General features: G+C 55.1%; 1 protein-coding gene across 1 annotated transcript in view; it reads right to left on the reverse strand.

Moving 5' to 3' along the window:
• FAM3B (FAM3 metabolism regulating signaling molecule B) overlaps positions 1 to 8398 on the reverse strand; it is a 35991-nt gene extending 27593 nt beyond the window's left edge. Inside the window, exons 1-2 of the mRNA XM_049628674.1 lie at positions 8272 to 8398; positions 6988 to 7233 (exon numbers count right to left, since the gene is read on the reverse strand). Coding sequence (XP_049484631.1) covers positions 6988 to 7233; positions 8272 to 8398 — 373 coding nt within the window. The remainder of the gene's footprint in view (positions 1 to 6987; positions 7234 to 8271) is intronic.
• Between the last annotated feature and the right edge of the window lie 3941 nt (positions 8399 to 12339).

Below are 12339 nucleotides of genomic sequence, written 5' to 3' on the forward strand. Positions count from 1 at the left end.
CAGTATTTATTTTAGGTCTTTTTTTTTTCTTCCAATTTAATAAGAATACCCATTACTTCAAAGTTAGAGGTAATTTCCCTAAAAACGCACCGGGCATAGTATTTGAAAACGTTAACATACTGTTTAAAAGGAGATGTGTGCGGCGGGGGTCTGGGTAGCTCAGTCAGTTAAGCATCTGACTCTTGGTTTTGGCTCAGGTCACGATCTCACGGTTCGTGGGATCGAGCCCCGCACCAGGCTCTGCACTAACAGTGCGGAGTCTGCTTGGGATTCCTTCTCTCCCTCTCTCTCTGCATGCGTACGCGCTCTCTCTCTTTCTCAGAATAAATAAATAAATAAACATTTAAAAAATAAAATAAAAGCAGGTGTGCCCTGTCTCCTGGCGTGCAGACATCCTGTGTATACAGCCCACCCGGAGAGAATATTCTTGAACGGGGATCCACATACATCCTACCGGGTACTTGCCTTGCCTTAACATTGGTGTCCCTGTCCCCTTAACAAGCACACAGACTCGCTCCCTCGTGCGCGGACCCTGCTGTTCCCCACACAACTGGAACGAGAGTCACCGAAGCAGCCCTCTGCTCTCGGAGAAGGACACTGCTTCCGGGTCTTGCCATCACCCCAGACTGTAGGAGGGCCCTGGCCATGTGGTCCTCTCAACCTAGAGCTGAGAAGCAACTACGTGTGTCCTGAACGCACTGAGCATGATGACAGGAGTGCCATGTTGACTGACGGAGGTGGCCAGTGTCCCGTGTGCCCAACGGCCACACTGTGCCCCCCGGGAATGTGGAGACAGAACAACAGCAGATTAGTACAGTGATGGCAAGGGCTAGAGGAAAAGGGATTTTGGATTGTTCTAGAGCCAGGAGCCGGGACTCCACCTGGGAGAGAGACCTGGTGAAGGTCAGGAGGAAACAAGGGCTGGATGGGGCAGTGCGGGCTGGGTCCCAACCTGAGCTGTTCTGTTCTCCTGTTGCTGTCCCCTCTGCCCCGCCTGGCTGGGGCTCAGGGACACGGACAAGGTGACTGGCGCAGCAGGGCAAGCACAGTACAGACTTGACCCGCCTATCCCTCCCGCCCTCTCACCCCAGGCCTGACGCTGGAGTTTCCCAGCCGGGCCGTCCTTGGGAGATGGGGAGGAGGGCTCCCATAAGGATGTTCTCCCGTGGCCTCCTCCTCCCCTGGGGTCAGCAGCATGACCCGACTTGCTGTCTGCACGGCGGCCAGCTCCCCTGGGGGCCGGGTGGGCTGGGAGCAGGGCCCCACGCTTTGCCGGGAGTGCCATGGGCCGGTCTTCCAAACCTGTGGCCCCGCCACTCACAGGCCCTTGCAAAATGCAGGTGCTGCTCGTGTAGATGTGTGTGGGTGCGTTTTCTAGAAGGGAGGCGTTGGTTTTCATAGGATTCTCCAAGGAGAATGTGGTTCTTGTGACCAAAGTGACGTGGAGATGCTGTTTTCTCACAGGGCCTGGGGACGGTTGTGTAGCATTTTAAAAAGGTTTTCTGGGGGCTCCTGGGGGGCTCAGTCGGTTGAACGTCCGACTTCGGCTCAGGTCATGATCTCGCGGTTCATGAGTTCGGGCCCCGCATAGGGCTCTGTGCTGATGGCTCAGAGCCTGGAGCCTGCTTCGGATTGTGTGTGTGTTTCTCTCTCTGCCCCTCCCTCACTCTGTCTCTCTCTCTCCCTCAAAAATAAATAAACACGAAGAAAAAATTTTTTAAGGTTTTCTTAACCTTCTACCCATTCCCTAGAAGCACAAAATACCATTACGTGAACAAAGATCGTATTCGTTATTTGGAGTGGGGGTGTGGAAGGACAGATACATCGTCTCAGAAGACAGAGCTCTGTCCAAACCCTGCCTCTTCCCCACCATGCTCCCCAACCAGGTTCACTCCTTGACAAATTTGCAGAGTCTGACAACACAGATAGGTATTCAAAAAATACCTGTTAAATACCCGACACTGTGTTACATCTAGGTCCTGGGCACTTTTCCTGAAATTCATTCCCCAAAGACTGAACAGGAAAGCCCTCGTGAGCACCCAGAAGCTGACGCCCAGCCAGCACAAACAGCCAGCCTGCTGGTCAGTATCCTGCTTATGGGTCTCCCAAAAAACCCGCTTGTTGTTCTAAGTAAGACCCGATGTCCTGACGGGCGGTGTGGTTCCCACACGGCCGGCCTCCTGCTGGGAATTTCAGTCCAGAAATCATTCTCTTGCTGAGGGAAGTCTACCTTAGTTCTTATCCATACATTAACTAAAGCAAATATAGGTTCTTAGGCTCCACCCTGAACCCAGATTTTTTATTTCCTGGAGCAGGGTCCAGGAACCTGTCTTCCTGAAGTACTTCCTGATTTGGGAACCATGGCTACATTCACCCCTTTAAATGAGGAAGGTGATTCCAGAAATGCGATCCTGCCGTGTGCTCCAGGAAGAGAGGAAGGGTGCTCCCGGGCGTGTGCTGAGGGCATTTCAGCCATGTCAACTCGCCTCATTGTTCTATAGGAGATGAAAGTCCGGTCCACAAAAAGCAAAGCCCAGAAGGCACCCAAAGAGGGCTGGTGTCTCTCATAATCAGTGATAATGATTTCTCAGATGCCCCCAGGGCGGTGACAGGTGGTACACGCTTGGCACACCCACCGGTTCCCCTGGCTCAGTGATGCCAATGCAGAAAGATGCTGAACCCCACGGGGAGACTGTGTGGGCACACCGCTGTGTCACCTCCACTGAGCTTCTGTCCCCATGTCCCCCCAAAGGGAGTGGCATTGCACCTTCACTGAGGGGGCATGGGATTAGAAAGCAGGAAACGCAGCTGATCCCAGAGGACACAGCACCCCGGAAGGCAGGGTTGATTTTGGAACTGGAAAGAGCCTCAGACGTAGACCGCATTTACAATGTCCCCTCAGCGACAGAGGAGGGATCTCGAAGACACTGACAACTAGTTAAGAGCAGAATTAGAAGTGGTTTTTCGGGGAACCTGGGTGGCTCAGTCAGTTGAGCGTCTGACTTTGGCTCAGGTCATGATCTCTCCGTTTGTGAGTTCGAGCCCCGCATCAGGCTCTCTGCTGCCCACACAGAGCCTGCTTCGGATCCTCTGTCCCCCTCTCTCTCTCTGTCTCCCCCTCTCTTACCCACCCCCGTTTATGCTCGCTCTCTCTCACTCTCTCTCTCTCTCTCTCAAAAATAAATAAAGGTTAAAAAAAAAAGTATCTTTTTCAGGGGCACCTGGGTGGCTCAGTCAGTTGACTGTCTGGCTCTTGATTTCAGCTCGGGTTATGATCTCACGGTTCGTGGGTTCGGGCCCCGCATCGGGCTCTGGGCTGACAGTGTGGAGCCTGCTTGGGATTCTCTCTCCCTCTCCCTCTCCCCCTCCTCCGCCCCTTCAAAAAAAATAAATAAATAAACATTTCTTAAAAAGTACTTTTTCTGGCTTTTTTGTGCAACGGTAGCCATTTAGCGGTCATCAGCTCCTCTCACCTCAGCTGAGAATCTAGGAAGGCAGCTCACCACGGCTGATTTGCCTGGCTTGGTCCCCTCTCGCAAGAGTGCCTAAGAAAATGATTCGACGACCTCGTATCTGGAGTATACGAGAGAAAACTCCAACAGGATCCTCCTTCCCCTTGCTCTCTCCTGAAACTGACCTTCGCGGCCTGGGGTTGCAAGCTGTGTGTGGGGCACGCGGGGCCTCCCACCAGATGCACCCCTCGAGTGACGTACAAATTCTTCCACCGACACTTACTAAAATACCTGTTAGACATCAGGTACCGGCCCCAACCTGACGGGACCGCAGTCGACGCAGGAGCTTTCATACACGCAAACGCGGGAGACGGAAGGTAAGCTAGAACGGGTCATGGTACATTGTGACATGTGCCGTGGGGTGGGGGAGGGGGTGATCAGGCATCAGTAGCTTCACACGTACCCAAAACTCCCTGCAAATCAACAAGAAGAAAGAGAACCACCGCAGAGAAACGGGCAAGGCACACACGCGCAGTATACGGAGGAGGGGACAGGGCACAGGGACGAAGGCCTGGCGTTCCCAGTCGCCGCCTGCCACGGAACCACGGGCCCCGGGCCGAGGGGTCAGCACCTTCTGATGCCAAGATACACTCATCGGCAGGACAGGACAGTTCTGTCTGCGATTAGGTATCCAAACAGAGAGATGCTGTCACCAAGAGACGCTGGTTGGGAGAATGGACTGGAGCGGAAAATGGGGCGAAGGGGCAGGAAAAGTCAAACCAGGGCCGCCTTTGCCCAGGTAGGTGATAACCCGGCATCTTAACTCCCTCACCCGGGCAGAGGGTCAAAGACGTGAGGAGGAAGGGCGGTGAGGGGAGACTGAGGCCTGAGGGGAGAGAAGGAGCCGCAAGGCGCTCTGTCCTCCGGGGCGAGCACGGCATCCTTCACAAAGGAGCCAGGCCGACGCAGTCAGTCCTCTCACCAAACATGAGGAACAGGGTGGCACAGGGCAGCCGGAGCATGGATTCCCAACGGCCGGGTCGCGGAAACCACCAGATTCAGGGGTACTTGGGATGAGCTCAGATTTACCGTCTCGTAAAGATGGCGGGGAGGCAACATCCAACGTGGGGACGGTATGAGCCCAGCAGAGCACGGACTCGCGGGGTGAGAATTAACTTCAGAAAACCCAAAGCCACCACCCCGGGGCTGGGCGGCTGTGCCGGGAGGTGGGTCATTTTCAGAGAATAGTTTATGAAGTGGAAAAGCAAACCACGGATTAGGGGGAAAGCCCGAGGTTGAGGGGCGTCAGGGCCAAGTGAGGGGGGCTCAGCCCGCGTGGCCTCGGGCACGGGGGTGAGTGCTCTGTGGGTGCCTCCGGCTCCTGGGCCCCCGTCCGTCCGTGCCCAGCACCGATCTCACAGGCCAACACGCTCCTTCCTCTGCTTCAGATCTGATCAGACATGGGGGGGGTCACTGAGGACATGAGAACAAACACTCCCAGGAGGGTGTTCCCGTTATTCTGCTGAGCCAAGAGTAACAGAGGTCCCCGTGCTGATGGCAGGAACTGCGCTCACCTTGAACCCTGTCCAAAGCCAAGGATGACTAGGTCCCTGTGTGCTCAACAGGCACGGAGGAGTGCAGGTGTCCAGAGGGACCCAGGGGTTCGCTGAGGGCTGTACAGGCAGTGCCTGGCCAAAGGGTACCTGTGTTTGCACGGAGGCCACTCCCTGGGGGCTTGGCAATGGCACAAAATGAGCCCCACAGCAAAGCCCGCAGAGCCCCAAGGACGACGCGGTCCCTGTTAATGTCTTATCCACGCGAGCCCTGAACCACCAATCGATCACTAGGCTCAACCCCCAAACTCTGAGCCCACCAGACGCCCAGGAAGTCATGTGTCCCTCCAAAGTGGAGCCGACTGCCAGCAGGAGCCAGGACGCAGCCCTCACACCAGCCGTGGTCAGCCGCTCTCCCGCCACCTCTGGGTTTCCAGGAACCAGATAGTGCTTCAGTTGCAGGGGAAGGTGACAGGGCCTCCCCCGGCCTGCGCTGGGGCGGGGGGGCGGGGGGGGGGGGTCTGGGAAACCACACGAAGGAGCCCCACTCAAAAGGCAGGCCTCAGAGGCAGCTCCTAGAGGCAAGCCCACGTCCAGGACGGACGGCACATTTTGTATAACAATGGGGACGATGAGAAAGCCCTTTGAGGGTGTCTCCCATGTTCTCTATGTGTGTGGGCCCCACCTGGCACTGAGCCTCATCCAGTCTGGATACTGTAAGCGTATCCAATTGCATGCACATTCACTATGGAAACTTCATTTAAAATAAAAACAGTCATAATCACTTCCTAGAAAGTTACGGGTTTTTTAAAATTTTTTTTATGGGGGTGGTCATAAAAGGGAATTAATCCAAGGGCGCCTGGGTGGCTTGTCGGTTAAGCGTCCGACTCCTGATTTCTGCTCAGGTCCTGATATCGTGGTTTGTGAGATCGAGCCCCACATGGGGCTCTGCACTGACATCAAGGAAGCTTCTTGGGATTCTCTCTCCCTCCTTCTATCTCTGCCTCTACTCTGCCCATTCTCCCCCATAAATAAATAAATAAATAAATAAATAAATAAATAAATAAATAGCTTTTCAGAAATGCGATTAATCTGAAAAGGAAGAGATTTACAAGTTTTTTTTAAAGATTTTATTTGGGGGGGGGGGGGTCTCCTGGGTGGTTCAGCCAGTTAAGTGTCCGACTTTGGCTCAGGTTATGATTTCATGGTTTGTGGGTTTGAGCCCTGCATCGGGCTCTGTGCTGACAACTCAGAGCCTGGAGCCTGATTTGGATTCTGTGTCCCCCTCTCTCTGCTCCTTCCCCATTCACTCTCTCTCTCAAAAATAATAACCATTGGAAAAAAAGATCTCTTTTTAAGGAGGCCCCACACCCAACATGGGGCTCAATCAAACTCATGACCCTGAGATCAAGAGTCCTATCCTGTACCGACTGAGCCAGCCAGGCACCCCCCTTGCTTTTGCAACTTCTTAAAAATCATTACCCGGTTTTTTATATTTGCGCAAATTAATTTTGTAGGACCCATTTCTGCATTGGAAACGTGCCAGCTTACCTACTTACAATGAGATTTCGAAAAAGGGTACGAATCACTACCTGAGGGCCCCACGCCTTTTCCTATGGAGACTGTAACAGAGATTTTGTGGTTTCACTTCATTCCCAGTTTGCGTCGTATTCCAAATGCTTATTTTTATCTGACACCTCCTGGACATGAAGTTTCTTTGTTTTCCTAACATCATAGTTTGTCGTGGGGTCTCATATGGGGATGAGCAGGGGTACCCTACCTTGGAAAGGTGTGGGAGCCCAAGGGGCGAGTATTACCCCCCCCTTCTCCCCCTCTCCTCCTCATCATCACCATCACCATCATCATCATGATCAACTTCATCAACATCAAATGGCCAGCTTGGGCACAGCTGAGGCCAGACGCCCCCTCACCACCACGGCTGGGTTTCAGAACCGTGAGCTGACACATCTCATGGAACTCACCCTTGAGGACGGGCCTCTCACCAATGCTCCGGATGCTATAAGCAGCACTGGACAGGGATACCTCCGGAATGAGCTCTGCAAGCAGGTACCCAGAATACCAGGCGCATATGGACGCGAAGAGGAAGAACACAGCCTTCAGAGTGCCTGGGGACAGACAAGACACAATGGTGGATGCCCGGGGAACAGGTGCCACCCTAGCCCCCTTCCTGCACCACGTCTGCAGGGCGCTCCGAGGAGAAATTACTCCTGGGTAAGCGGGAGCCGGGTCAGGCCCATGGCTGCCTCGATGAAGCCATGATGGCTTCGCAGGCGCTGCTAAGACTAAGCATTTGTCGCCATCGCAGCGAAAGATGCAAACAAGTTAGGGATGTTTCCTACGCCCATTTTTTATATTTGCGCTCGGTCTGGGTCTCAGCTTCCTCAAATGCTAACATCAATGATTCATTAGTGGCTTGCGGACTGAAAATCCCAGAGGGTGGGGACTTTGTTTTGTTTATGCTGAGAACAGCACCTGGAGTCCCTGTAACACTGGGAACAGCCACCAAGCCTGTCATTATCATCACAGACAAGTTGGCGGCGAAACCTAGGTCTGGCAGAAGGAGAAAGTCCCTGGAGGGAGTCTTTCCGGTTGACTGGCTCTGGTACCTTCCTCCCACTTTTTTCTAATGTTTTATTATTTATTCTTGAGAGAGACAGAGTGCGAGCAGGGGTGGGGCAGAGGGAGAGGGAGACACAGGCTCCAGGCTCTGAGCCGTCAGCACAGAGCCTGACGCGGGGCTCAAACCCGCCAACGGTGAGATCGTGACTTGAACCGAAGTCAGCTGCTCAACCAACTGAGCCACCCAGGCGCCCCAATTAAAAAAAAAAGGCATCACCCACTCCTAGGTCAGGGGAAGCCTAGGGGGTCAACTCCTCGTCCCTTCACAGACAACCTGCCACCAGTCCTTTCTGATTTCAGCCCCCAAATATCTCAAAGATCAGGACTCAGTTCAGGATCACCCACAGTGCCAAGATGGAGGCCCAGCATAAAAAGGCAGCACGAATTTCCCGATCAGCATTTAACTATGTGTTAATGGGTCCAGTCCTAAGAATTAAGAAAAAGCAGGACAGGGGGGAGGGAGGAGAGGATAAAGAAAAGAAGGTGGAAAAAGAAAAGGGGAAGGGAAGGGACCCACCCCCCGCCCCCCCGCCTGGCCCCACCATGTTCTGGCTGCCTCACGTCTGCACCCACTCAGGCCAAGCACCTAGAAATAACTGTCCCCTCCCACAGCCTCCAGGCCTCACCTCCCACAGGTGGCTCAGGGCGGCCGTGCTGGTCGAGGCCTCCCAAGTCCTCCACGCTGCCAGCGCCCTGTCCCTGGAGGGCAGACTCCCCTGTGCATGGCCTCTCCAGACGACCCTCCTGCTCCATGACGGGGCTCCCACTTTGTGGGCACGGCTGGCCTTCTCTGCCGGCTCTCCCTCCCAGGGCGCAGCCCGGGCCTCTCCTCAGGACCCCGGGGCCGGCTCACCCAGACGATCCTCTGAGTTCCTGGTAGGGGCGCCCCACCGCGGACCTGCGGTCAGCACCCTGGGATGTCTAGGCTGCGCATTTGGCACGTTCCGGAAAACCCTTCCTCCTCCCTGCCCCCCAGGTCTGCTCCTGACCCGCGTGCGGCCCATCCCAGTGCATGGACGGGGTCAGGTGCCAGGCAGCTGGGACCCTTCCTTCGTGGCACGCTTCCCTGCCCAGCCCTGATGGAATCCATCGGCCAGTCTCTATGGGTTTACCTCCACCATAAATCTCACCTCCCCGGACTTCTCTGCCTCTCTCTAGCCTCCCCCTCCCCAGGCCACGACCATCCTCAATCTTCCCTCCCGCTGACAGGGAGAGAAAATCCCACACCCGCCTGGGCTCCCAGATGACGTGTCCATTTATCACAGGGGGTACAATAAAGATTATGTCTGGTCTTTGTCCCTGTCCCTGGCAAGAGATCCTAAAACCCTTGCTATCTCTTGTCTCTTAGGAGTGTCTGCGGTGTTCATAAAGGAGCCCCTTTCAACCACACCTGAGCCCGTGCTAAGGAGGTGACAAGGAGGGAGGGGAGGTCCTTAGGTAGCTTTTAGGGAGGGGCTGGCCCAGCATGTGCTGGACCTCCAGGAGAGGAAAGGGAAGGGAGTCCCACCTGGGTCACCTGGTCATGTAACCGAGGCATAATAAGATCCAAGAACTCTGGACTCCCGAACCTTGAAGGTGGGTCCCTTCCTGTAGCAAACATTCGGGTGTGTGAGGACGGTAATGTGCCATCAGCCCACGGGGCAAAGGCCCAGAACTCCGAGGCCGGGGCCCTCCCAGCCTTCCCCCCAGAAGCTTCCTCGTTCGGTTGGTCCTCCCGATCCGTGGGTTGTCCACTGGGGATGTTAACTCGAGCCGGTGTGTGTGCACGGGGGCGGCTCCTTAGCGCAGGGGGTCGTGCGGATGGGACAGGATGGGAGGCTTCGGTTTGACCGTGATGAGTCAGTCTTTTTCAAGTGTGACCTTCGACATCAACTCCCTCCTTCCATTCTGCAAACCCCGCGGTCCCGAAGGTTGCTAGAAGGTTCTGCGGGGATGGCTTCTGTTGTGAAGCACCTGGGGCAGTTGTGACCACCGTCATTTGCAGGACTGAAGGGACCCCTCAAAGCTGGAAAAACCAGCCACAGGAAACAAAATGAGAGCCACAGGTGTGGCCGACCCTGTTCCTGCAACTCCTGGGTTTGTTCTGTACCAGGTCACACGATTCGAGGGAGCCCAGGCCCTCTCCTGTCTCACACGTTTGTATGAGTTTGTCCCTCCGACTACAGGGTGCTCTCCTCCATGACCCCCAGCCTTCTCTCTCTCTCTCTTCAAGGCTCCCCCCGACCTCAGTGCGGCCTGCCACACACCCTCATACCAGCCCTTCATATGCCCTGCCAGCATTGCACACCAAGGGTCCTCCAGGAGAGTGCACGGGCCATGGGCCACGTATGTTCCAGAATATTCCGTTGGATGCACATCGAGTGAACAGTGTGGTAGGACTGCTGGAAATATGGAGTCAGCATTAACGGTGTCAGGTTCAAAGCAACAATAGTCCACTGTGTCGTGTGTGTGTGTGTGTGTGTGTGTATGTGTGTGTGTGTGTGATCACGGCTGGGCTATTTTATCCAAGTGTCACATTTAAAGAAGAAAACTGGCAACGAGAGATTCTTCTCAGGATCTTCCAGGCGCCACGTCCCGTGTGAGATCTTGGAGCAGAGGTGCCGTTTAGCGTGGAGAATTCTGGAACGGAACATGATGCTACCTTCCAAATGTGGAAAGGACAGCGACAGGGGAGGAAGACGTGATTTCGTCCCCAGCTGAACAAGGACAAATGAATGGAAGTAACGGGGAAGAAAATAAGGAACGAATAAGGAGCCCGTGCATCCTCGTAAGCAAGAGTATAAACCGTGGCCGGCCTGCCTTGCAAGGCAATGAGCTCCCGACCCTGGACATTTTCCAGGGCTCCTCGGAAGGCTATGGAGTGTGTGTGCTTCAGGTGAGGGGCGAGCCAGTGACCTTGCAGCTTTCTGGGGTTGGCTGAGAGAAGCCGAGAGCTAGAGCCAGAACCACCTGATGGCAGGAGGGGAGACCAGGCAGCACAGGCCGGGGCCAGTCCACCGTGAGACCTAGGCGGCAGGTGCTGGGGATGAGCTAGACCATCAGCCAGTGCACAGGCCGGTCACAGTCACAGAAGCATCCCGGCTGGCAGGGGAAAGCAGGCCCGGGAGCCTGGACAATGTCCAGACAAGCTGAGGCACTTGCATCAGGAGCTCAGTACCTGGGGTGAGTGGAGAGCAGATGGGACACGGGGCAGTTTGTGGCGATAGCCTCAGACCCTGGGCAGCAGAGAAGAATCCAGAGCCCCAGCAGGGCACAGGTGAGGACTCATCTTGGGAAAGGTGGGAGCCAGACCTCAGCTAAGACGGCTCCCTGGACCTGCGTGGGAGGGGGTCCGGCAGCTTCCGAGGAGGTGGGGGGGATGGTGAGGAAGTATGCAGAGTTCAGGAACCTTCTGTGACCCTGTAACCAGGATCTGGCCTCTTCTTATAAAGTAATGAAGTCCTCGGTGGCTGACAGATACGTATCCTATGTGCTTCCGTGTGGCAGGCATCACACGTGAGGGCTAGAGCGAAGGTCAGTTCCAAGCACAGATAGGGAGTCAGTGAAACTCCTCTCCAGACACTCTCGATCACTGTGTACTCCTGCCTCTGTGTGTGTGTCCTGCCCTCATCGGCGCCCGCAGATTCTCGGGGTCTCGGGCCGGCCCCGGCCCCTTCACTTACGCTGCAGAAGACGGCAGTCCCAGAGTTCACGCTAAGCCAGGCTGGAGGCAGGTGGCTCTCAGGGCTCGCCCTACCCCTCCAACCCGGGGCGGGGGGGGGCCCTGAAGAAGGCAATTCTGAGCCCGTAAGAACACACCTTCTTTGGTGGGACTTCTTCAACGTGAAGTAGGACGAGGAAGCTGTCTGTCCCTAGCAGCCTCGCCGACACGAACCCAAACCCCCGTCACCCTGGAGGCAGCCACACCTGCCCCTCTTGTCCCCGGTGGGGGCCGAGCAGGCTGGCGTGGCTGAGCCCTATTCATCCTACTCGGGACTTGGCTGCTGTGTGGCTCCAGGCTCAGCCGGCCTCAGCGTCCACAGTTGTCGCTGTCCTGTTGACTGGGGCTTGGGGGCAGAGAGACTGGCAGGTATGACACCCGAACACCACAGTAGGTTTGGAAGGTAACCTGCCTTGTAAGGTTCGCACACCAACGCCCTACTTCTGCGGAGTTAGGACAACCACCACCGAGCAGCTGCCCCACTGGCGAAGGGCGGTGCTGGCTTAACTCACTTCACCCATTCAATCTGAAACTGTCCTTCCTGTGAACTTTCTGCCTGGGACAGACCCAGGGCCGGACTGAAGTAGCCAGGAAAATGTCGCTTCCAAGAACGTTGCCAAATCCTTAGCTCACAAAATCCAGAGCAACACGGTTCTGAGTGACCGCAGGTGACCTTCTCTCATAACCACACACATCCATATAAATACAAATCTGGTGCCGTGTCAGAGCCTTGTGTGAAAGGACCACATGATTCGTGCAATGACTCATAGGGCTATGTGTGAAAAAGGTGTAGGGAGGGGAAAGCAATCTGAGAGTATTCAGCATTTTCCATCAAGTAACCGGCAAAATATTGTAAGAATACAATACAGAAATAATGGGGGGAAAAATCTTCCCAAATAGCTATCATGAAAGCCAGTGTCCTGGGGGAGATGTTTGCTCCCCCCACAAAAAGAGACACGTATTTCCACCCATGTATCCTACCATCCACACGAGT

This window comes from Panthera uncia, chromosome C2 (assembly GCF_023721935.1).
Source record: "Panthera uncia isolate 11264 chromosome C2, Puncia_PCG_1.0, whole genome shotgun sequence".
Lineage (NCBI taxonomy): Eukaryota > Metazoa > Chordata > Mammalia > Carnivora > Felidae > Panthera > Panthera uncia.